We start from the raw sequence: 25,580 nt of genomic DNA, 5'->3' as shown, positions 1-25,580 counted from the left end.
GTTATGCTTATTTCTTACTCATTCTCTGCCCTTAGGTTTGGAAGACAGGGCAAGAAAAGGCCTAATTAATCTAGAGCTTCTGAAGGACCTTGCTCTGTCAAAAATTATGTGCTCTCTCCTGAATCTTTAGTTTCTCCTTTTCTACTTGCCATTTTCCTTATACCGGGAAACATGCCAAAATCTCTCCTATTAAAAAAGAAAAATAGGGGTGCCTGAGTGGTCAGTTGGTTAAGTGTCTGACTTGGCTTATGTCATGATTTTGGGGTTCTGGGATTGACCCTGTATCTGGCTCCACGCTAGGTGAGGAGTCTGCTTGTCCATCTCCTCCTGCCCCTCCTGCTGCTTGTGTTCTCTCTCTCCCAAATAAATAAATCAGTAAATATCTTTAAAAAAGAAATTAAAAAAATGCTCTTTGTGCTCTTTGTTCTAGATACTTTTTTAGATTCCACACTGTTTCTCTCATTTTCCTGACATATAAAGTTTGAATAAATTTCTCCCACCTTATTAGATGACTATAACTACATCCTGTCTCTGGAAACTTTTCCCTTCTCTGGGTTTTGTGATATCGTTTGTTCTTCGGTTTCCTTTTCTTTTGCCTCTACTCAGATTCTCTGTCTCTTCTTTATTATTTTCCAGAGTTCTAGTACTGTGTATTTCCTTCTTCCTCCTATATACTGTCCTTTAGGAGTCACACATTGATTTACCTATGTCCTTTATATGTGTTGTAAACACCAAATCTTTATATTCCTATTGAAACTTCTAAGGACTCCAAAATCCAGGTAGATTCAGTTGCCTACTGAATATCTACACATGGATCTCTCAATAACAAATCTAACTGAACCAATAAAACAAACTCATAAATGTCCCTCTACATCCCTCTACATTGTTCTTTCTTCCGTGCCTTCTGTATCAAAAGGTCCTATTATTGTTTAACTGAGGAACTCCATGAATCATCCCAAAATCCTTCCTCCATTTACTGTCTATATATCCAGTAGTACATGAAAGCCTGTTGTCCATACTTCAGAATTTCTGTCGAGCTCATAGTTTCTTATACTTGGCCTCTTCTCCATTTTTCTCTACTGAGCTGGTTTGAATCCCTTCCATTGCTTACTTATCTAGACCTTCCCTTCTAATTTTTCATTTTCCTCTGTGCCACCATCTACTTGGCTGTCAGAAAAATGGTTTCATCATGTTTATGTACAATTAATTGATCTCGTTACTCTTTAACTTCACATTTTCTATTATCCATTATTTTGGGAATACAATATAAATGCTTCAGAATGTAATTTAAGACCTTTGGTCTGGCCTATCTGTCTGCTTGAATTTTGTCCCTGCCATGTCTATTCCCATTCAGTGCCATTTGTTGAACCAACTTGGACTCCAGCCATTGAGACTACTTATAGTTGATGCATATGCCATGTTTGTGTGGCATGATGCATATGCCCTCTGCCTTTATTCTTATTTACTTGCCTTCTCAATTTTATCAAATTCCAGTTGTCTTTCAAATCTCACTTCAAGTAACTTTGAGTCCAGAAAGCCTCCTCTGTCTACCTGCATTACTACATAATAAAAATATATTGAAATATATCCCACCCATGGGATTCAAGACACATTACCCCAAAATATGATACTGAATAGTTTAAGTTGAAGGAGTTTGAGAAATGGCATGTGCAAGAAGTGCTTTCTGACCTTCCTCTCATATGAAAGTTGCTTTCCCTAAAGGCAGAGGGAAGGAACATCCTTATCTTTGAAGATAGGGACAGAGAGAAGAATCTGAATGAATAGGCTTTGTTAAGTTCCTGCTAGTTTACTATACTTAGCTCATATTCTTTGCTCTATCATATCTTTTGCAAAGTTATAATCTTTATCAGACTTAGCATAAGAGCACTCAGGTTTACCATTTCTTTCGGTCTTCATTTCCTTATGAAGGTTCTTGTGTCATGCAAAATGTGTATTATAATTATTTTTAAAGATTTTATTTATTTACCTGACAGAGAGAGAGAGAGAGAGCACAAGCAGGGGGAGTGGCAGGCAGAGGGCAAGGGAGAAGGAGGCTTCCTGCCCAGTGGGGAGCCTGATGTAGGGCTGGATCGCAGGACCCTGGGATCGTGACCTGAGCTGAAGGCCGACACTTCACCAACTGAGCCACCCAGGTGCCCATAAAATGTGTATTAAATAAATGTGTAGGCTTTTCCTTTTTTTTTAAGATTTTATTTATTCATGAGACACACACACACACACACACACACACACACACACACACAGAGGCAGAGACACAGGCAGAGGGAGAAGCTGACTCCTTGCAGGGAGCCCGACGTGGGACTCGATTCCAGGTCTCTAGGATCACGCCCTAGGCGGAAGGCGGTGCTAAACCGCTGAGGATCCCCTAGGCTTTTCCTTTTTAATCTGCTTTTTGTTATAGGGGCCTTCTACTGTCCAGGTATTATATCTAAGTTAAGAACTTAAAAGGGTAGAAGAATAAGATATTTTTCCTCCCCTTTACTACGGGGTGTTTGTTCTCGTCTGCCTTTTTCCTGCCAGATCCAGTTTCAAGACCAGTTGTAAGGCATTTATCTTTCATTTCTGCATCTGTAGTTTTTAGTATCTTCTCCAGCAGGTACGAGTTCTTGTTGAATGGGTTAACAAAGAGCAAACAACATATTCTTCCTTGAGGAGTGCTGTTAGTTTCTTATTCCATGAAAAGGATATATCCTCTGTAAGTTTCTCCAAACTTTCTTAGTACCTTCTGGGGATATTGAGTAAAATAGGGCTTAGCGATTATACATATGTGATTGACAATTTACCTAGAAAGAGAAAGATGGAGACAGATTCTGTACCTCTGAGTGTTTTCCCTTGTGCAATTTTTCACTTTCATGGTGAATGGGATCTTCGCTTACTTCACAGCCATTGTAATCTTCTAATTCCGGGTTTAAAAGGTATAGTACTTACGAATTTTTGGAAATCCAGGTAGCACCCCATATCTATGAAAAATTATCCTTGCTCCTGTAAAGCGTTCTTGACAGCCTGTCAGGGACAAGGAGACTGGGTAGGTCCTCCATTCTTCAGCCAAAGCAGGTTTACCTCAGTGAACATTGGTGGTGACAGTACATTCGGGTGTCAAGTGAGAAAACACATTTTGAAACACTTTAGCACAAATCAGAATTCAGGCCTGAGTTAAGTTCTTTTTTTTTTCCATTTATATTCTTTGTCTCTCAGTTTCTTAGCTAAGGGGATATATAACACTTCTTACTATTTGTCAGTGTTGGGAATTATATTTGAGAAAAGCTGATTTATTTTCTCTGGGTCTTAGGACTTGTTCAGTAACTGCTTGGACAAATGAGGTAGTCTAATGTAAATTAGAAAATGGTGTAGGGGCACCTGGGTGGCTCAGTTGGTTAAGGATCTGCCTTTGCCTAGATCATGATCCCAGGGGCCTGGGATTGAGCCCTGCATGGGGCTCCCTGCTCAGTGGGGAGTCTGCTTCTCCCTCTGCCCCTCTCCATCCCTTGCCTCACTCGTATTCTCTGTCTCTCAAATACATAAATAAAATCATTAAAAAAAATGGTATCCATGTGCTCCTGCCCACTCCCTACTGTAATTAATTAATTAATTAATTAATTAATTAATTAAAGAGAGACATGGAGAGAGAGGCGGAGACACAGGCAGAGGGAGAAGCAGGCTCCATGCAGGGAGCCCGACGTGGGACTCGATCCTGGGTGTCCAGGATCAGGCCCGGGGCTGGAGGCGTTGCTTAGTCCCCCGAGCCACCTGGGCTGCCCTTATCCTTTTTTTGTGACTGACTTCAGTTTTCTTCCTGCCTCTTTAGTTTATCAGCTTGTTATTTTTTTATAGGTTCATATGTACCTCATTTAAATCCCTTTTTTGTGTTATGTGCCCCCCCACATTTTTAAAATTCTGTTACATTTAAATGTATTTGACAAAAAGTTGGTAACACTGCAGTTCTATTTGAATTCTCATCTATCCAAGGGAAAGAAAGGCAAACATGTTTAAGTCTCATGATGGGACTCTTAGGAAATGCACAATTGATTTTCAAAACAGCACTTTTCTAAACCACTCTTGGACATGGTCTCTAAAAGGTGGGGGAACATTAGGTACTAATAAAGTTTGAAGAAGTAGGATAAACAAACAATGGATAGGTGCATGTCATATATGTGTAGGGAGAAGTTCAAATTCAAATATAAATCATTTCCTATCATTCTCACTAATGTTTTCTTGTATTTGCATGGGCAGAACAAGATACACATTGTATGTCTTTTTATCAATAAGGGTGAATAAATGAAATATATGAAGGAATTATAAACTATATTGATTTGAATAGGGAACGTTGTGTGCTCTTGGTAATGTCTCTAATGCCAGGAAGAAGTAAGACCATTGACTTAAGCTTTTCTAAAATGTCTTGACATCCATAACTTGTATTTTACGATGTCCATTTCATTAATCTGAAATATATATATGAAAAGGATTTGAACTGAAATCTTTCAGTCATAATTTTAATGCTCAGAACCATTCCTTTAAGACTTAAGCCTTGATCCAGGAATTTCAAATCTAAGAGTCTAGCCAAAGAAATGAAATACTTTTAACTTTATGCACTAAGATATTTGTTACTGTGTAATTTATAGTGGTTAAAGCTGATGATACTCTTTTTACAAAAAATAATGGTCAAATATATTATGGGATATAGAGATAATGGAATTGGCCATTAAAAATACAAAGTTTATAAAATATTTGCAATGGCATGGGAGAGTATTTCTCATGACCTACGCAAACAGAGATGTGAATTTTACATAATATGCTTTCAACCATGTGAGAGAATTTTAAAAGACTAGAAGTGAATACATCATGATATCAACAGTGGTTATCCAGTGGAATTATGAGAAATTTCCAATTTATGTATTTTTTCAAGTATCCTATATGTAGCACACTCTTAGGATTATATTAAGAAGACTTATCAGCTAAAAGATGAAGTTTAGAATATTCTATTTAGTAACTATTAATAGAATTCTTGTAAGAATTAAGGAAACATGTACCCTTATATTGGACAAGACATCTATGTTGTTTTCTCTTTTTATTTTCTGGGATCTCAGCATCCTAAGAAGTTGACCACTACAGGATCATTGGTTTTGTCATTTGAAAGTGGGTTGGGAGGGTGGACATAGTAGAAACTTGGAGCGGGGAGAAATCTAATGAATTATCTACAGCATGAATATAGTATGTGGCTTTAATTTGCCAGAGATCTGATGGAACATTCTCTTCTGATTTCTGCAGTATCAAGTCATGGGTGGATAAGATGCAAGAAGATCTCGTCACACTGGCAAAGACAGCAAGTGGAGTCAATCAGCTTGTTGATGTGAGTAACATCCCAAGATGTTTGTTAAGCTTTTCTTTGATTCAAATGCAGTTCCGTCTTCTGGGAAACTGCATTTCTGTATTCTGAATAGGACATGACTTTTCATGTTAATCAGGTAGTGACATTTGGAGAAGGAGCCTTGGTACTGCTAGCTACTGTGAACACCGAATGCCATTCCTGAACAATTAAAGTAGTATTCTCACCACATGTTAACATTTACACACAGCCTCATTGTAGATGAGTTCATGTGATGTGTAGATTCTCCTAGAGTACATCTTGGGGTTTTATGTCCCCATTCTTCAGAGTGTATTTAAGAATCTCTCACACAGTGGTGATTCTAAGTCCTGTGATGGATTCTTTTGAATATCCTCAGTGGGAACACATGTTCTCTCTTAGAGGGTAGATTTTATTTTTAAAAATGGTTGGAAAGTGTTTATAGCCATGTCTAGAGACTAGAGTGAGTCATTGAGATGGGTAATAAAGATTTTTGTGCAAGAAAAAGACACTCTAAAATATAGCTTTTCTTACAATTTATGAAATGGCTCTGAAAGTCACTCCAAAATGATTCTTGAAAATGATAGCAACGTATAAATATTCGTATAGCCTCTTAAATAGATGATTTTCCTTGGATGAGAGCACTCACACGTGTAGGCTCCATAAGATTTATTGAAAAACAAATGTTATTTCTTTAGTCTCACTTCCATTCCCATGTAAGTAACAATTTGAAAGTACTTTTATCTTGTGTTCCTAGTGATGTAAGGAGACCTTTCGTTTCCCAAAAATGTGATGAGTCATAGAGGTGAGATATGGTATAAAAGCAAGTTTGTGTATGACATATGGACCTTTGTCATGGACCTTTATTTATTTGTGTGTATTCCTCCCTGGGAGACACTGGAATGTATGGATACCTTGTGTAGTGAGCAAACTTCATAAAGAAACATACCAATGTATGTTGAAGAAGCGTAAAGATTTGTGAGATGAGATAAGGAATGTATTGGGAAATGAGAACTGTCCTTTGTGAATAACAATGATTAAATTTAATTGTAATCAACACGTACTAAGCACATCATATGTCCCAGGCACTGCCCAGGCTGCCAAAGATTGGCAGAGATGCAGCTCCTCTCATTAGAGGACTGACGCTGTACGACTCCTAAGTCCCCATTTTGAGGGTACAAGGGTTCCTGAAAGCCACTGTATGCTGATGCTCAAGGTCTGCAATGATTCCATATAGAAAAAGATATTAAAATACACAATTGTGCAGGATAATAAGGTGAGCCTCTGTGAAAGTGATGGAGTTTGTGAAATGAGAAGAAAAGAAATGAGAATTGACAGATTCTGGTTAGATGTTATATGACTCTCTTTATTGACAGCTCGAGATTAAAAATAAACTGCTCTTGGGAGCTCTTCTTTTGTCTCCACTGTTTCTCTGGCCTCAAAAACCACTTTCTTGGCTGGCTTCATTTTTACTTTGGGTGTTAATATGTGATCCCTTTCACCAAACCTGCTTTTTGCAATGAATCACTTAAAAAACCCCAAAAACTCACCTGATTTCCATTATGCTTTATCAAGTATAGATTACTAGGAACAATGCCAATATTGATGAATCAGTAAGTGGCCTCGTCTGAATTAGGATAAAAAAATTAGAATGGACAGGATGAAAGAAAATCCCCACAATGTTCTGCTTATGTTACATGTACCAAATTAAGTGACAGAAAAAATACAAATAAAAGAATTGTATATTATGTAATGAGGCAAGGGGCAGGGGTGAGAGAGAGAGAGAGGGAGAGAGAGCAGAATCTATGATTGGAGAAGGAATTTAAATATTGGGGCACATGAAGAATGTTATTTTACATAGATAAATGATTCCATATATCCTTCTCTTTTTGCCTAAAGAGCGGAGGTCCATCATGCGGGCCAAAGGGTTCTATTTGTTCTTGGCCATAGGAACCCAAAGTGCAGAGTAGCTGAAGGGCACCAGAGTTGAGAGTGAACTTCATACTGAGTTTGGGGGGGTATTGGAAGCACAGTGATGATCAGAAGTTGAGAGAAATTTAGCAGATTTCTGACTTGATATTTAATATTGTGGAAATGACGATTCTTTCTAGATTATCTAATGGAATTATTTTTGCTGGCATCACAGGGTACAGCTAGCTTTTTACCTGAAGGCTCGAGCAACTAAAATGAGGCAACATAGCTAAAACAAGACATCTTTCCAATTTTGTAAAAATGGCTTTATGGCATCTTGAGACAGTAGCCCAGGGAGGGTTGATAATGATTAACGCATTGTGTTAATTGAAGTTGTACATTGTGTTACTTAGATACATTTATATATTGCAATATGGTTGTAATGATATCTATCACATTAGATACCTATGATTCATTGTTATTGTCTGTTTTTAACAGATTGTACACAAATTTTAGGGTTGTTTCTTCTGTTTTTTGAGAGATGTCTTTTATATTTTGATGGGGTTTACATGGAATCTCCAGATGGCTTTGAGCAGTGTGGCCATTTTAACAATATTAATTCTTCCAGTCCATGAGCACAGGATGTCTTTTTGTTTGTTTGCATCTTCTTTGAAATCTTGCAGCAAAGTGAAGACATTTTATTACTTTTAAACCCACACATAGACATACAAATTCCTGTAGCTGGCAAATGGAGAGGCTGATCATCATATATTAATGAATAGATAACATTAAAAAATTTAAGGTAATCTTAATATTCTTGGAAACACAGTTTTTAAGTTTATAAAACATTCACCAGCAACCATTTTCTCATGTAATATGTTGATAAAATATTTCATGTAGAGCTATACCTAAATTTCATTCAATATATAAATTATCAGATATTCTGAATTAGTGGGTTCTATAATAATGAATTAGCTTTATGAAAAAAATAATTTTATTTTGAGAGACAGCATGTGCATGCGTGTGGGGGGAGAGAGAGAATTTTTTAAAAGATTTTATTTATTTGAGAGAGAGAGAGAGTGAATAGGGGGAGGAGCAGAGAGAGAGGGAGAAGCACACTCTGTGCTGAGCATGGAGCCCGATGCATGGCTCCATCCTGGGACCCTGAGATCATGACCTGACCCCAAATCAAGAGTCCAGCACTTAACTGACTGAGCCATCCAGGTGCCCTTGACAGAGAATCGTAGGCGGGCTCCACGGCCAGCACGATCCAGATGCTTGATCTCCCAACCCTGAGATCAGGACCTGAGCTGAAGTCAGGAAGAGTCGGTCGATTAGCAGACTGAGCCACCAGGTGCCCCATGAAAAGTTTTTAAAAAATAAATTGATAAATACAAACTACTCTTTGTAAAAATAGACTTTTGAATCTGCAAAACATTGTAGTGAAAGGAAACAGAGCTCTGCAAATAGGTCAGAGATCCTCAGTTGCTCCACTTGACTGACCCTGCTCTGGGGAAAGGAAATCATGACAAATATAGGCAAGTCACAAGCATCTGGGAGTTTTGTTGTCTTTTTTGTACTCTTTGCAGTTACCCTTTGCTTTAGGTATCCAAGACTTTCTGAGGGCCTTTTTATTACAAAAAAATAATAATAAGAAGGGACAGATGGTTATCATTCACATTTGTTTGTTACATCTGTAGTAACTCTTTCGTCTCTACACAGAACATATTTGATATTAGGAAGCAGGTGTGAAGACTATATTTTGAAAGAGGTGGAGTTTTTCCAAGTAGGTCATTCCAAATAGGTCTGTTTTCCTGGTTAGGGTCAGATGGGGCCAAGGGACCTGCAGAACCTGCACTGAGGTGAGGTGCATGATGTTCAGAGGATGCAGAATTGAGGGAGGCGTTGGTTTGGAGAGTTCAGCCCTCACTCTCAGAGTGAGTGAGGAGCTCCTGAAATTCTGTGCCCTACGTCCTCGTGTGTGTCACCCGAGGGCTCACCCTGGGGCACAGGGACACTAAAAGCCTGACTCAGTCTGTGTCTTCTGCTCCCTGTGGCTGGAGACCTAGGCATCTGCAGCCTCCTGGACCTCACACTAATCCCAGCCTCTCTGCTACATTCTCTTCCCTGATCTTTTCCCATCCTACATATGATATCAGGTCTTCCTTAGAGCTTTTTTTTTTTTTTGTGATGCTTTGTAAGCTTCCCAGACTCATCTTGTGTTTTGTAAGGTGCACTATTTCTATAGTTATTCCTAACAATATAGGCATCACCCACCTTATCTGACAGCGCTCCATATTCCCCTTCTCTTTCAATTCTAGTGTTGGGTTATATCTTCTGACAATGAAGGATGGTCTTCCCAGACCATCCAAATTTTTTGTTAACGGAGTTGTTTGTATTCTTTTAGCTTTCTAAGAGAGTTGAAATAATGCCTGTCACCTTATTTTAAGGCTTTCTTTTTAAAAAAAAATTTTTTTTTAATTTTAAGGTTTTCTTTTTTTTTTAAATTTTTATTTATTTGTGATAGTCACACACACAGAGAGAGAGAGAGAGAGGCAGAGACATAGGCAGAGGGAGAAGCAGGCTCCATGCACCAGGAGCCCGACATGGGATTCAATCCCGGGTCTCCAGGATCGCGCCCTGGGCCCAAGGCAGGCGCCAAACCGCTGTGCCACCCAGGGATCCCTATTTTAAGGCTTTCTTAAATGCAAATTCTATCTGGGTCTCTGACATGTTAGCCTAGAATATGCAAATGTATTTAAGAAAATTTGCGGATTATTCCCCACCCCTCTGAAAGTATAGGTCAAAAAAAAAAAGTATAGATAAAAAGGTAAAAATCATTCTGCGATGGCATCATCATAGAACTTTCTGGTTTTTGATTCACTGTTGTGATTTCATAAGTTAAAATAAGGTTAAAATCAATACCTTTACATTTCAGTATGCTCTCAAAGCTGTCAATATGAAATGTGTCTAAATATTGAGCATTCAGTACTCTTAATTTAGTATTTACATTAAATGTTTTAAGTGAATAATTTCTTTTCATTAGTAACTCATTAGCAGACTGATGCTTTTACTTTGACATTGTGGTCACGTCATTTATTTAAATAGCATATTCATTTTCTATGTGGTGGAGAGTTTAAGATATTAATCTGTTTACAAAAGAAGATACTCTAGAGCAGAACATAATTAATCATTGGTGATTCTGACTAGGGAATCCATAAGATGCAGAGGCAGCAAGGGCTGGTATCTTTTATCCCCCCCCGGAGAATACTACTAGGTAGCTGGAAGGTGTTAGATTCCCTGTTCCCTGCTTGCCAAGTGAGGTAGGTCCTAACACTCTTCCTTATAGAAATGTTATAGGGGTAAAAGGGAAAATGAAATGAAATGTGAGAGCAATGAAAGAGGCTATGAAAAATTAATATTTATTGCATGTTAAAATGTAGCTTTATATTTTAAAATACAGCTTTATATGTTCATATTACTTTATAAAAGTAATAGAACTACTTTGTAAGAATAGCATAATTACTTTTCAAGTAAAACTATTTATTGTTATTTCACATTCTGGTTTTATTTAGAGTTGCCATATTCTCTCAGTGATGAAATGTTGTAACTAAATGAGCTGCGATAATTACATAGGCAATTTGAGACTGTAGTTATTTTAGGGGAAAATAAAAACTTTTTTTTCTCTAAGTAAAATGAAATCTATTTTGGCCACTGAAAGTACTATCAGTAGACAATTTGGATTCCTTTCACTCACCTACGGAGATTTTAAAGTTTCAGAAACTAATTTATTTTTATATGTTTTATTTTAATTTTTTTGGAGAATCTAATTTTTTAAAAAATGGTAGTTAATTACATTCATTTTGAAAGGTATGGAATAAACTCTAGGGGATTTCTAATCTGATGGCAACTTTCAATATTTTATTAACAGGATTTTGAAGGAAGTGCTATGGGTTCACAAACATTAATTGTAAAAGAAATGGAAATATTTTCTTTTTTACCTTACCGAGCTCTTTCATTATCAATCAATAATTAACACTTAAGTTATACTAGTACTTGAGGGATAAATGATTATTCTTTGTTTTTCCAAATAGTAATCTAATGGTTTTGTAATACTAATTACAGAGAGGATGATATAATGCTGCCTGTACTCTTTTCTTGTCTCTGAGCTCCACAATGAAGATGGAAGCTAAGAACCCCTAAATGATGTAGCCCAGCGGTAGTTTCTCTAGAATGAAGATGAATGGCATAAAAGACCATTATTTGCTACTGCACACTCTCAGGCTACAACATACAGCTTCTTACTATTTATTTTTCCTGGAGACATTTAATGTCTTTATATCTTGTGCTGTGGTTCTCAGCCAGGGGCAGTTTTGTTCCCCAGGAGACATTTGTCAGTGCTTGGAAACATTTGTGATTGTCACAGCTTGGGGAGGGGGTTGCTCCTGGCACCTTGTGTGTAGCGGCCAAGGATGCTGCTGAACATCCCACAATGCACAGGACGCCTTCTCACAACCAGGACTTACCTGGTAAAAATGTCTGTAGCACTCAGGTTGAAAACCTGCTCTACAAGGACTGAAACATTTGAGGCAAGGATAAATGTATGGGATTCTTTCAATGAATATAAATTTGTAAAATTGTCCGCCTTGGTGGGTAGCAGTTTTGCTTTAGAAAAAGCATTTGTTAGTAAGGTATAAGGGGTAAGAGCAAACTAAACAGCGCTGCTTTTTAAAATTGTTTTGTTGGCAGAAATGAATTTGGGTCATTTGGGTTTAGGGACATTAAGCAAGCAGCTCAGTCAGCCTATGGTTAATTATTTTTTAATTTGGTTTTAATGGAATCTAGTATGATCTCTTCCACTTGTAATTGCATATGAATTTGCTGCTCAAAATACTTATACAAGTCTTTTTTTTAAATTTTTTATTTATTTATGATAGTCACAGAGAGAGAGAGAGAGAGAGAGAGAGGCAGAGACATAGGCAGAGGGAGAAGCAGGCTCCATGCACCGGGAGCCCGATGTGGGATTCGATCCCGGGTCTCCAGGATCACGCCCTGGGCCAAAGGCAGGCGCCAAAGGCTGCGCCACCCAGGGATCCCCTTATACAAGTCTTATATAGCTCCAGATATGCAGAGTGAAAGAGGCTAGATTAAGATGTGATCTCTGGAATTAACAAACAAAAAACCCCCAAGTAGTTGGCTTATTTTATGTTTAATGCTTTTCTTATTTTAATTATCAATATTCTTTTAAAATTCTGAGAATTTATTTTTTTACAGATTTTATTTATTTATTTGAGGAGGGAGGAGCAGAGGGGGATGGAGAGGGAGGAGCAGACTCCCCACTGAGTGTGCAGCCGGATGCAGGGCTCCATCTCAGGACTCTGAGACCGTGACTTGAGCCAAAACCCAGATTCGGTTGAGCCACCCAAGCTGCCCTAATTCTGAGTATCTTAAAGATAAACTTACTGTTTACCTTACGTGTGAAATGTCTCTAACTTAAAAATTGAAGAATTCTTGCTATGAATCTTTTTTTTTTTGTTTTTTTTTGCCCAACTTAGTTTTTGTTATAGTTACTGTGTTCCACAAATGAAGCCTTTATATTTCACTTGCACTTGTAGTTAAATAGTAGCGCCTGTTCCTGTGCATAGTGTGGAGAAGGCACAGACAACATATGTTTATGGTTGTCGCTTGTTCTGGTCCTTCTATCACCTTTTTTTTTTTTTTTTTTTCCCTTCTAGCATCTTTAATGCAAGCTTGAAAGTGTCACCATTAAATTCTTGTTAATAGGAATTAGGGCAAGTAGCAATATATGCTGTGGAAGGTTCTCCAATTCTGACTTCATTCTTCCTAAATATTCTTTTTTTTTTTTTAAAGATTTTATTTATGTTTATTTGAAAGAGAGCATGAGAGAGAGAGAGAGAGAGAGAGAGAATGGGGAAGGGGCAGACGGAGAGGGAGAAGCAGGCTCCTTGCTGAGCAGGGAGCCTGATGTGGGGCTCAATTCCACGACCCTGAGATCCTGACCTAAACTGAAGGCAGACACTTAACTGACTGAGCCACCCAGGTGCCCCCTTCCTAAATATTCTTAAAGATAATGTCTCATCTGAAATGTGATACTGTTTCAGCTAAACAGATACACCAAATAGAAAGAATGGAAAGACTAGGGAATATATTATTGAACACTTGAGTTTGATGTTTGAATGCCAATTTGATGTAGTTGTCAGAAAAATACACCCTATAAATTCAAGGACATGATCAATTACCTATGTGTATGTATGTGTGTGTGTGTATGTGTAGGTATGTAATTACATGGTGTGTATAAATACATTCAGATGAGGTTCTTAGTAAGCCTATGTCATATCTTGAGTTCTTCCTATGTGCTAATTTTACTATGAGTTCTGAGCAGGACAGCTTGGAGTTGATTAGAAGATCCAAACTAGTACCCTGAATTTTATAGCTGTCCATGTAGTTTCTCAATTTGCCTTTCAGTCTGTATTTTCCAATAATCCCCTTATATAACACACCCTCTGATTTCTTTCCTCCCTTATTAATGTGTATTTCTTTCAAAGTGTGACTACAATCCCATCTATCATAACCCATAAGGTTTTAGTTTGCCGTGAATTCTGACAGCACAATTTTCTGTACCTCTTTAGCGGAACACTAATATTCTTCATATTGATCATTACCTTATTTTGTGTATTTTCTCTTTTTAAGATCTAATTATCATTTAAGTGGTGTATTTTTTTAATTTTTATTTTTTTAAAGATATTTATATTTGTTTATTGAGAGACAGAGAGAGAGAGGGGCAGAGACACAGAGAGAGAAGCAGACTCCATGCAGGGAGCCCGACGTGGGACTTGATCCTGGGACTCCAGGATCATACCCTGGGCTGAAGGCGGCACTAAACCGCTGAGCCACCCGGGCTGCCCCTAGGTGTTGTATTTAGATTCCAGTATCTAACTGAATGGCGCCTTCCATGGCTTTGTTATTTTTGTAGGTTCAAAATAAATAATTAATTTTAAAATACAAGGAGGAACTTGTTATAAGTCAGCATCCACATTCCTAGCAAAGCCTAGGTATGGTAACTAGTAGTATTAGTAGTACTAGTAACTAGTATCAGTGTAGGCATTGTATTATGTGCTGAGCTGAGCCGTACCAGTGAACAAAATGTCCTCTTGAAATTTACATTCTAGTTAAAGGAAATATGAAATATATAACAAACGTGAAACTTAATAAATTATGTTAGATGATGTTTGCATTTGCTTAAAGGTATCTGAATAGAAATCTCAAGCCATAAAAAATTCAAAGGTAGTTTCCTATCTCAGAAAGCTAGATTATAAGGAAAAGAAAACAAAAGACTGTAATTTATTTATTTAACAATTTGATTAATTAATTAAATAAATAAATATTAAATTTAATATTTATAAATATTTAAAAATATAATGTATAAATATAATAATTTATATTTATAAATTAAATATTTATTTATTTAAAAAATAAAGACATGGAGAGAGAAGCAGAGACACAGGCAGAGGTAGAAGCAGGCTCCCTGTGGGGAGCCCGATGCAGAACTTGATCCCAGGACCCTCGGATCACGCCTTGAGCTGAAGGCAGACTCTCAACCACTGAGACACCCAGGTGCCCCAAAAAGCTGGAATTTAAAGTGATTTTTACCAATTGTATTAAACATGATTCACAGTGTGTTAAAGAGTATTAAAGAGTGAATGATTTTTAAAGCTTGATATTTCTGAGATTGTAACATTTATTATTTTAATAAAAGAGAAAGAGGGGAGTGTTAAAGAAATCGGAAGTTAGTTGGTAAATATTGCATATTCTTTTATAGCAACATTAATTTTTTTAAACTCACCTAATTTTCATTGGAGGAACATAGACTTTTTAAAAATGTTCTTTGTTGGGGGATCCCTGGGTGGGTCAGCGGTTTGGTGCCTGCCTTCAGCCCAGGTCATGACCCCGGAGACCTGGGATCGAGTCCCATGTCGGGCTCCCTGCATGGAGCTTGCTTCTCCTTCTGCCTGGGTCTCTGCCTCTCTCTCTCTCTGTCTCTCATGAATAAATAAAATTTTAAAAAATAATTGTTCTTTGTTATTGGTAATATTTATTCATTTTAATGTCAATTCAGATCTAGTGTCACTAGTTATTGTTTACTTTAGATAAAGGATTCTTCACATCTGAATATCTGCTTCTGTTGGCCAGCTTCTCTGATGATGTAACTTATGATAAATAAAAAGAAAGACTTTATTATACTTGGGAATCATTGCAAAATTTCTTAAGGTAAGGGAACTTTGATCTTTGAAAGTGACCACGAAAGAACATTGTATCATTCTTTTGTGTTAATACATCTTCCAGAAACAAGAGATTCTCAGTTGCTAGGGAACAAGTAGTTCAAAAGCCCACAAAAGACTTAATAAAAAAGAAAAAAATAGAGCCAAGCCATCCCACATTGCAAAATTCAAGTAAAAGTAAGTGAAATTGATTTTGTTAGTCTGTAAAGCAGTTGAGGTGACAAAGCATCTCTTTTCCTGCCCGCATTAGTATTGAAGATGTTAGAGTTTACCCCTGTTAGCCAATAAAGACAGTGAAATGAGAATGATGGTGGGAATTATGTCACATTTTCTTTTAATCCCTCTTATTATTATGAGGTAGAATCATATTCATTCATCCAATTCATATGTATTTTTGGACAATGTATGCACATCTATTTTGATATTTTTAGCTTTTCTCTGTAGAATTTCTTCTCAGAATCCCACATTACTGTGAGCGTCATAATAGGAGTTCTAAGATAATTTCATTATTTTGTAAAGTCGAACGACAATTGCACATTTCTCACAATAGAGCTCATTTTTCCGATGAATGAAATGAATCTAATGAGTAATGAAATGAAGGTGCAAAGTAGTAATTAATAATGTTAATCACAACTTTCAAAGCATGAGGCCTTTCTTAGCATTTTTATTTTTTGGAAGAGTGAATCACTGGAGGAGGTTATTATAGAATTACTATCCAGAGGCTGATTATTATTGTTACCTCTCAGCTGGGAGCTCTTCAGAAATAGGTCATTATTTTAATTTTCTATTGTTAGTGTAACAAATTACCAAAAATGTATTGGCTTAAAACACAAATTTATTATTTTATGACCTTTAGATTATTTTATAACCTTTAGAAGTCCTTCCCTTGGTTCATGGCTCCTCTCCTCCGTCTTCAAAGCTAGCAACATTGGGAGGATTTCTTCTTAGGCTGCCATCTCTCTGGTTTCCTCTCGCATAGTCATGTCTTCCCCCTTCCACTTTGAAGAACCCCTGTGATTACATTGGTGAGTCAAGAGGAAATCTTGTCTCAGAAAGATGACTGTGGGCATGGCAGGACTCTTGATTGCTTGTTCAGGACAAATTCCATGGGAGGGAAGTAAATGTCTAAGGACCAAGGGAAGGGGTTGGCAAAATTTACATTAGGTTTATTACGCAGAAATTTCTGTTTCTCTTTAGGGAACTTAATTTATTCATGAGTTGCCATTCTCTCTCCCAGGGGGAAAACCATCTTAGTATTTCAAAGATTTTGTCCCAAATCCCTTCCAATAATCTCTAATGTTCTTGACTTTGCTCCTTGGCATCTGAGCACAAGGAGAAACATTGATGAGATGTGTAGTATATTTGCTCTTTTCTGTTCTCTTGGCATAGATATAGAATATGATTGCTACTAAGGACGTGGCCAATCTCTGCAGCCTATGTAGGGCCCCTCAACTCTGGGTGGTTGGTACCATCATCCTTCCGCTGGAACCCTGCTCCCTCCACTGTCCCATTTTTCAAGCTCTGCGTTGGGAGTCCCTTGATTGTGCACTCACACAGCGTCCTAGCAGACAGATAATTCTAAGCCACCATTCTTGTTCATCCCAATGGGCTTTTCTGTTTTTCCACATCTTGCTGAAGCCGAGGGAGACCCCAGCAGAGTGGTACTGCGGATCCACTTTGTATAAACGTGCCACATGAGCATTTTACCCTCCGCAGCTTTGGGCAGTGGTTTGCTCCTTTACCATGTAAAATGGGACCCAAACCGCCTCCACTTTGATACTGCAAAGCTTGCATTTCAGTATTCTCACCGATATAATGGTTAATGAAATGTATTTTTTTGGTTTCTTAAAGTAAGTAAATAATATAATGTATGTGAAACACCTCAGACTGGTATGGAGCAGATGCCTCAAAGTGATCACTAATAAAATCTTCCAGGTCATCCAAAACTTGGAAGCCTATCTTGCTTTCAGTAAGCATCTCTGGGGTATCTTTGTTATCCCATGGCATCATAGTAAATATTATGATTTCTGAAACATTTCTTTAGGTCTGTTTGGTAAGCAATTATATCAATCAGTGGTGTTACTTTTTAAATATTACACTTGAGGGTATTCTTAAATGTATCATTCTGAAGATTATCTTGGAATTACGGACTTGGGACAAAGAGACATAGAAGTTTCCATCGGAAAAAGGAAGGAAAGCTATATTCTCTGTTGTCTATGAGTGTAATAGTGAATAATCATTAAAGCCAGTTAATTAAGATTATAAGAAAGCAAGAATGGACAGCTGACACATATTCTTGGCTGTCCAAACTTGTGGCAAGGATGGAAATGAGAGCATTTGAACTACAGAAAAATTAAAACATATTAGTATATCAGTCAGGAGGAAAAACATCCTATCTAGATTCTCTTTATATGCTACATTCTTTCTAGTAGAAGAAATGGAAGCTGGTGTCACACAGCATAAGAGGAATTGACACATGATTTGAATGAAGCTCTGGTATCAAGAACTCATGTTATTTACACTGTGTTCTTGTTTTATTTATTTATTTTTCTGGAAAGAGTGGATAAAATGGTCAGACAGACAATTATTTTTTAGAAAAAAATACTAGGAAGAGAAAGAGAGAGAAATACTTAAAGTTCTACTTCTATTTAAAAAACATTTTAACATGTTAAGTATTTTAGAAATGGGGTTTATTTTAATGACAGGAAAAATTATAAATGTATGTACTTTGTAAAAATATATAATCTTGAAAATCCACTTGAACCCTTCTCCTGAAAACTTTTACTAAACATATATCATGAGAGTTTTTGATAGCTTTCACAGTACCTCTTGCAACAACAAAGAATGTTACATTCTTTAAAGCCAGAAGCAAGAGCTTTTTTTTTTTTTTTTTTTTGATGGGGCAGTAATATGGTTTTAATTCATTTTTATTACCAAGAAAACATTTCAAATGTGGTTTTATTCAGCAAGATATTTATATTGGGGCTGTGGATGTAAGCTTCCTTGATCTCATTTATTTAAAATTTATTTGTGAGTTAGATACTACTTTTTTAATTTCCTAAGCATTTAAAAATTAGAGTCAATTTGAGAGAATATTCTATCTATAGTTGAGAGGATCTCTATATACTTGAATTGTTAATTGTTCCTGATTCATAATCCATCTAATGCATCTGGCCTACGTAGGTAGTGCCTTAGTAAGTGACATTATGTTTAGTACATAATGCAAAGCACACATTGTGTATTTGGAACTGATCTTTACGAACTCTGAGTGCTGGTGTGATCTCTATACCACAGGAAGAATGTCAGACTTCATACAGAAATAAACACAATATTAATGGCACAAAGCATAACTGCCTTTTCCACCAATTAGTTTTATTGGTTTTACTGAAAAAAACTAAATGTCTTGGATCAATTACAGTGATGTTGAGGCTTATCTGTTCGTACCCCAAATCAATTAATCTTTCTAGTTCATGTTCCTGGGTGTCATCTTTGGCTAAGATGAGAGAGAGCCTTGGGCTGGATGGAGTTGTTCATGGACAATCTGGTCTTTAAAATAGGACTCCGTAATCTGCCTCTTAGCAGAAAGTGTAAGCAATTCAGTAATATGCAGGAATTCCAAATAAAACTGAATATGGGGATTTTATATGACTAGATTTCTGTGCCTCGAATGGTTGGGAGGATAAACCCACAGGGTCAAAATTCAAATGAGTATGAGAAAAACTTCATAATTTGAAGAAGTCAAAAAATTTTAGGAGTGAAAGTTTGATTTAAATCCTTTAAAATGATTTTGAATCACACAATTAAAACTTCATGTGAAATTACTGTGTTCTGTTATAAATAAATGTTAGCATATGCATCTATGTATGTTTGAAACCAGTGTTCACCTGTAGCCTCCGTGGCCATCTGAGACCTGGCTATAGAACCTGTTGGTAGTATTGCAGAAATTTGGAGTTGTGCCAGAAAAAGCAGGGTTGAACTGGTTCCTGCATGTGCCTGGATTCACTTCTTCTAAGACGGTAAAAACCTGCCAGGCCCTGGCTTTCAAAGATGGTTTAGTCATGCATGTGCGGCCCATCTGGTGGATGCATAAGGGATTTCCTACTCGGCTCAGCCCTGTAGCCACAAGCATGGTCGCTGCCTCCCCCCACCCTCCCCCTTTCTTTAATCTGTCCTCTCCTGCCAGGAGTGTACAGGCTCTGCAGAACAGGTGCGTCTCCTGCCACTCCAGGGAAATCCTTCGGTAGACACTGTTGGGAGGCAAAATTATAGTCTTCTTTTGCTGCCTAGCTTCCTTGCAGCATAGTTTGATTCAGTGATTCAAATAAAACCTCAAAGATGCAGTTTGCTAATGAAAAATATTTATACTATTAGAGACTGAAGCAAACTATCATCGACTTTTAACCCCTCTGTTTGTGTAATAAAGCTCCCGGTGTTACACGGATTGAACCGTAGCAGGGTCTTTATCTCTCCCCCTCCTCCTCCTTCTTAACCTTCCTCCCTCTCCTCCCTCTCCCCTTCTTCCTCTCTCTCTCTTCCTCAGATTTAGCAGGATACACTTTAATCCCAGGGTTGTAGGGTTGTAGCTAGGGCTAACCGTAGGAGGTCTCCTTCAATACAGTATTGCTTGCCCTTCCTCCCACCTTGGCTCACTGCGCACATCCTCCCAAGTCTGACCTGTAGTGCTTCTGTTCTACTGACTGTAGCGTGGCCTCTCCTCTTCTTTCCTTTTTCCTTCCCTTTCCTTCCCTTTCCCTTTCCCTTTCCCCCTTCCCTTTCCCTTTCCCCCTTCCCTTCCCTTCCCTTCCCTTCCCTTCCCTTCCCTTCCCTTCCCTTCCCTTCCCTTCCCTTTCCTCTTTCTCTCTTTTCTCCTTCCTTCCTTCCTTCCTTCCTTCCCCCCCCCCCCTCGTTTTTAAAACCTGATGGCAGTTAATACCAGGTTTTGAATTTGGGGAGGTACAATTTCAAGTCACAAAATTGTATACACAAATCATTATGGTACAAGATATTTTACAGCCTGTTAACATGACATTGCTATTTTGCGTAGCTGGTGGTCTTACAGCAAATTCTTATTTATATACATGTTTTTGACACATTCAAATTCCAGAAAGATCAAAGTGAAGAAGGGAAAGAGTGGGCCTTTCTAATCATTGTTTATGGTTTAAAATACATTCTACTATGAACTTATGAATCACATCAGCAATTATTATACTAATTTTCTTTTTTCTTCATGCAGATTTATGAAAAGTATCAAGATTTGTATACTGTGGAGCCAAATAATGCGCGGCAGCTGGTGGAAATTGCAGCCAGGGATATTGAGAAACTTCTAAGCAACAGATCTAAAGCTCTGGTGGTGAGTTTTAATTGGATCTGCTCATTTTATTATTTTCATTACTTGTTTTTTTTTTCCACCTTTATTTTCCTTTGTGTGCTTTCTTTACTTCAGAAACTATGTCCATGTAATGTGTTTGTAAAAGGTAAGATATCATAGTTTCATTTGTGAACTCAAAATGATCAGTGGATTACTAATTATTAGTTTATTTTTTATGTTAGATGGCTTTATAACATAGGAACAGCATATTTAATTGGTACATACATCTACTTATACATGTATAAGTTATGATGCATAATAATGTTTAGATCTGTCATACAGCATAAAACCCACAAATATTGCCAGTACCCTTAAAGCTTCCTTTGCAGTATTCTCCTCTGCTTCACCTTCCTCCCTGCCAGAGGCAGCCAAGTTGCTTGATATTTGGTTACTCATTTCTTTTATTTTTATTTTTATTTTTATTTTTATTTATTTATTTATTTATTTATTTATTTATTTATTTATTTATTTATTTTATTTTTTTTTATTTTTAAAAATAGAAGTACCTCACATAAATGTGTTGCGAAACATGGTGGTGGTTAGTTTGCTTGTTTCTCAGCTTTATGAAAATCATGTTGTAATGTAGGTAGCCATCAGCGACTTGCTTTCTTCCTTGTTACGTTTGTATGATTTATCTGGGGGTAGCTTTAATTTGCTCTTATTCACAGCTAAATATTATTTTATGAGGGTGTATAACAATTGGCTCATTTATTCCCTCTTGGTAAATTATTATTTGAATTATCTCTAGATGAGCACTACTATGAATACTGCTGCTGAATTTTCTTGAACATGACAATGGTACACATGTGCAGGGATACCTGTAGGGTGTTATGTACGTGGTAGTAGAAATAATAGGCTCACAAAGTCAGCTTTACAGAAGTATGAAAACTGTTTTCCAAAATGGTTGTATCAGTTTACACTTCCGCCAGCTGCATACGAGTCCCCGTTGATCCATATTCTGACCAATAAATGGCCATGTCAGACTTCTCAATTATAGGCCATCAAATGGGTGTAAACTAGTATCTATTTCTTATTAATGAGGCAGACATTTTATATTCTTTAACCATTTTTGTTTCTTTAGTGAAATATCTGTTCATATCTTTTGGACATTTTAATTTTTTAAATTGATTTGTAGGTGGTGTATTCTTGATGGTAGCTCATTTAAGTTCTATATAATGCAAATAACTTTTTGTGACTTGCTTGTGACTTACCTTTTCATTGTCCTTATGGTGTATTTTGATAAAAGATGTTCTTAATGTAGTCAAAGTCACCTTTAAAAAATGTTTATTAAAAAAAAGTTAGTATTTCAGGGTGTGTGTTTTAAAAATCCTTCCCCATCTTGAGATTGTAAATATTTGTTATTTATTTATTTTTTAGGGAGTTTTATTTATTTATTCATGAGAGACACAGAGAGAGAGGCAGAAACATAGGCAGAGGGAGAAACAGGCTCCCTGCGGGGAGCCCGATGTGGGACTCGATCCTGGACTCCATCCCGGGACACTGGGGTTATGCCCTGATCCAAAGGCAGGTGCTCAACCACTGAGCCACCCAGACATCCCTGTTATATTTTTTTATTATAAAAAGTTCTGTGTCTTTAAGATTTCTTTAATCTACCTTCAGCTGATGTCAGTATATAGTATTAAGTTGCACTTTAAATTAAATGTTTTCCTAACCAATTTTCCCAGGGCCATTATTTAGCTTCCATTACTGCAGTGGGCTCCAGTTATCAAGCTAGATATCTAGTAGGTCCAGTCCCTCACCATATTCTTCAGAAGGATCTTGAGTGTTTTTTTTTAAAGGGTTTTTAAAAATTTATTTATTCATGAGGGACACAGAGAGAGAGGCAGAGACATGCAGAGGGAGAAGCAGGCTCCCTGCAGGGAGCCCGACGTGGGACTGGATCCCAGGACCCCAGGATCATGCCCTGAGCTGAAGGCAGATGCTCAATCACTGAGCCACCCAGGTGTCCCGGATCTTGAGTATTCTTGAACTTTCACATGTAATCTAAATTTTAGATTCAGCATGTTATTACCCAGTAAAATCCTTACTGGGATTTTGATTGATTTGCATTGACTCAGACCAAATTGGGAAGACTGATATCATTATGATATTTTGCTTTCACTTTATAAATATACTATTCTCACCGTTGAGCAAAATTTTATTCCATTCAACAACATTTTAAAACTTCTTCGTGGAGTTCCTATACATCTTCTGTTAGATATAATGCTGGAGCTTACGTTTAGCTTCTGTTAGTCTACAAATCACAGCATTGTTACAAGAATTTGTCCCAGGACAACTCTGAATTTCCGGTTTACTTATCACTCACAGTTCAGATTTTTAGCTTACTATATTATATGTATATCTTGGCACTCAGAAATTTTGCCTGCTTTTTTGACACTTATAAATCTTTATGTTTCTTAAAATATCCAGGATCTTGTTGTAATGTAACAGGAGAGTTCTTTGGAATATTTAAAATACCGTATTGGCAGAAGTTGAAACATTTAATTTTTAAGAAATATATAAATGAGTTATCCATGAGAAGAGAAGTTTTCATTACTGGAGGATTCAATGCATTCTTCCTTTCAGTTTTTAAGCATCATTTGTAGATATTAAGTGTGTTTTTAAATTAAGGTTTATTTAATAAAAATAAGATACATATTTTCTACTTAAGTGGTTAATATTCACTCAATGACAACTGGAAAGGATTCCAATTATATTAATTTTTATCAGCTTACCTTTTTCCTCCGAAAGTAAGAAGTAGATAATCCGGACATCAAAGTCCCATGAAAAAAGACCATAGAATGAAATATGATGTATCTTGCCTTAATTGGATTAGGATGGAGCCTATTGAGACCTTCTTTTCTATCATTTGGAATTGAAGCTCTAGACACCTGGTGCATTATTTGAGTCCTATGGGGGATCAGTGACTATCCTAATGCATGAATGGCAGAGTACAGAAACCACAATGACTGTTTAATTGTAGAATTAGATTATATGTCAGGGAGAAAGAGTCCTGTTTGTTTTCAAACTAAATTCTTTATTTAACTTTTTTGATTCTACAAAAACAGAAAACACATTATTTCAAAGGGAAATGTTTTGAAGCTAATTGAAAAACAGGTGCTACATTGTACTGTAAATGAATGCAAGATAGCATTATTAATTAAGCTCTATTTTTGTTGTAGGCTTATACTCAGGAAGACTTCTTGACTAAAAGAGCTTAATTTATCTGAGCAGGTTGCCAGTGTAATTCCACAAGTAAATATACTGGAAAAGTAATGAATATATAAATTTGAGGTAGATGATAAAATTTAATACCAGTTAGACCTTATGAGCATTTAGTAAGTAATAGTATCTGATTATTTCTCATAGTGAACTAAGCTCTTGATATCATTATTAGTGTCATTTTTTCAGTGAGAAAACTGAGTCTTTGAGAAATCCTCTAACTTGCTCAAAGAAATTTATCTGATAACTAATGTATGTCAGTGCTTCTTAAATTTTAATGAACATTAGTTCAGCTGTGGCACTTGTTAAAATGTACTAGCTTATTCAGTAGACCTGGCCAGAGATACTACAGTTCTAATAAGCTCCCAGGTGATATTGATACTTCCAGTACAAAAACTATGAATTAGCAAGAATGGAAGAGCATTCAGATTCAGGTGTCTGACTTCAAGCTCTGCATTCTTACTACAGAAATACATCTTTTGGCATGAAAAAAGTTTATAATCATAGAGGAAATGACTAAGGAGTATGCTATAAACTATTGTTCATTCAGATTACTTAAGAATTGGATATTCCAGTTGATAGAATATTCTGGAAGGTTATGAATTTTTTTAGTGACTCCTATATCAATTACCCATCTTCAAAAAATGACTAAAATGAAAATAATAGAATATTGAAAATTTTTTTCTTTTTTATTTAAATGTGAGAAAATTTTAAACCCTTATTCTTCTTCAGTATCAAGATTGGAACGTAAGATGAAGAACTAAATTCAGTTCGTTTTTTACTCACATATGTACTGAAGAAATTGCCGGTTTATAGTTAATTCAGTTTGTTTTATCTTTTAAAGAAAATGAACAGCTGGAGGCTTTTCTTTAACCAACCTTCCTTCCTTCCTTCCTTCCTTCCTTCCTTCCTTCCTTCCTTCCTTCCTTCCTTCCTTCCTTCCTTCCTTTTAGTGGAATGATTACTTTTCAATATCTGCGATACTTTTTATTGTGCATGCATATACACAGATTTTATGTTTTTGAACCTTAGATTTTAAATTCTGTTAAAGCCTGTTGATTTAAAACGGAATTGTAATTTGTTGTATTGCTTTTTGTTTATCTTGCATTTGCTTAAGTGTTTGACTCTAAACTACTCCTACCAAGATTTTCTTTTTTTTTTTTTTATTCACACTTATTTAATGCTGTGGTCTTTTTATCTGTTCCCTCAACCAGCATTAGAGCTGAAAGAGAAATCAATCAATCATTTTTAGTTACTTTTGCCCTAAAACTATCTCTTTTATAGCAGAACAGACTTTTTCTTAAAAAGTGATTGCTTAAAAAAACAGTTAAATGATTGGTTTTTTGGTTTTGTTTTGTCTTTACAACTATATAAAAACATGTTTCTGATGATTGATGTTCATTAGGCTCTTACATAT

General features: G+C 36.6%; 1 protein-coding gene across 8 annotated transcripts in view; it reads left to right on the top strand.

The window, feature by feature from the left end:
* The window catches only part of CACNA2D1 (calcium voltage-gated channel auxiliary subunit alpha2delta 1), a 475,745-nt gene that overhangs the window by 80,445 nt on the left and 369,720 nt on the right, over positions 1–25,580 (top strand). For all 8 annotated transcript variants that reach the window (XM_038562843.1, XM_038562841.1, XM_038562842.1 and 5 more), the window contains exons 2-3: positions 5,287–5,368; positions 20,807–20,923. In XM_038562843.1, coding sequence (XP_038418771.1) covers positions 5,287–5,368; positions 20,807–20,923 — 199 coding nt within the window. The remainder of the gene's footprint in view (positions 1–5,286; positions 5,369–20,806; positions 20,924–25,580) is intronic.

Source organism: Canis lupus, chromosome 18, assembly GCF_011100685.1.
Source record: "Canis lupus familiaris isolate Mischka breed German Shepherd chromosome 18, alternate assembly UU_Cfam_GSD_1.0, whole genome shotgun sequence".
NCBI lineage: Eukaryota > Metazoa > Chordata > Mammalia > Carnivora > Canidae > Canis > Canis lupus.
Note: the sequence above shows the minus strand (reverse complement) of the source record. Positions and strands in the feature narration are given on the sequence as shown.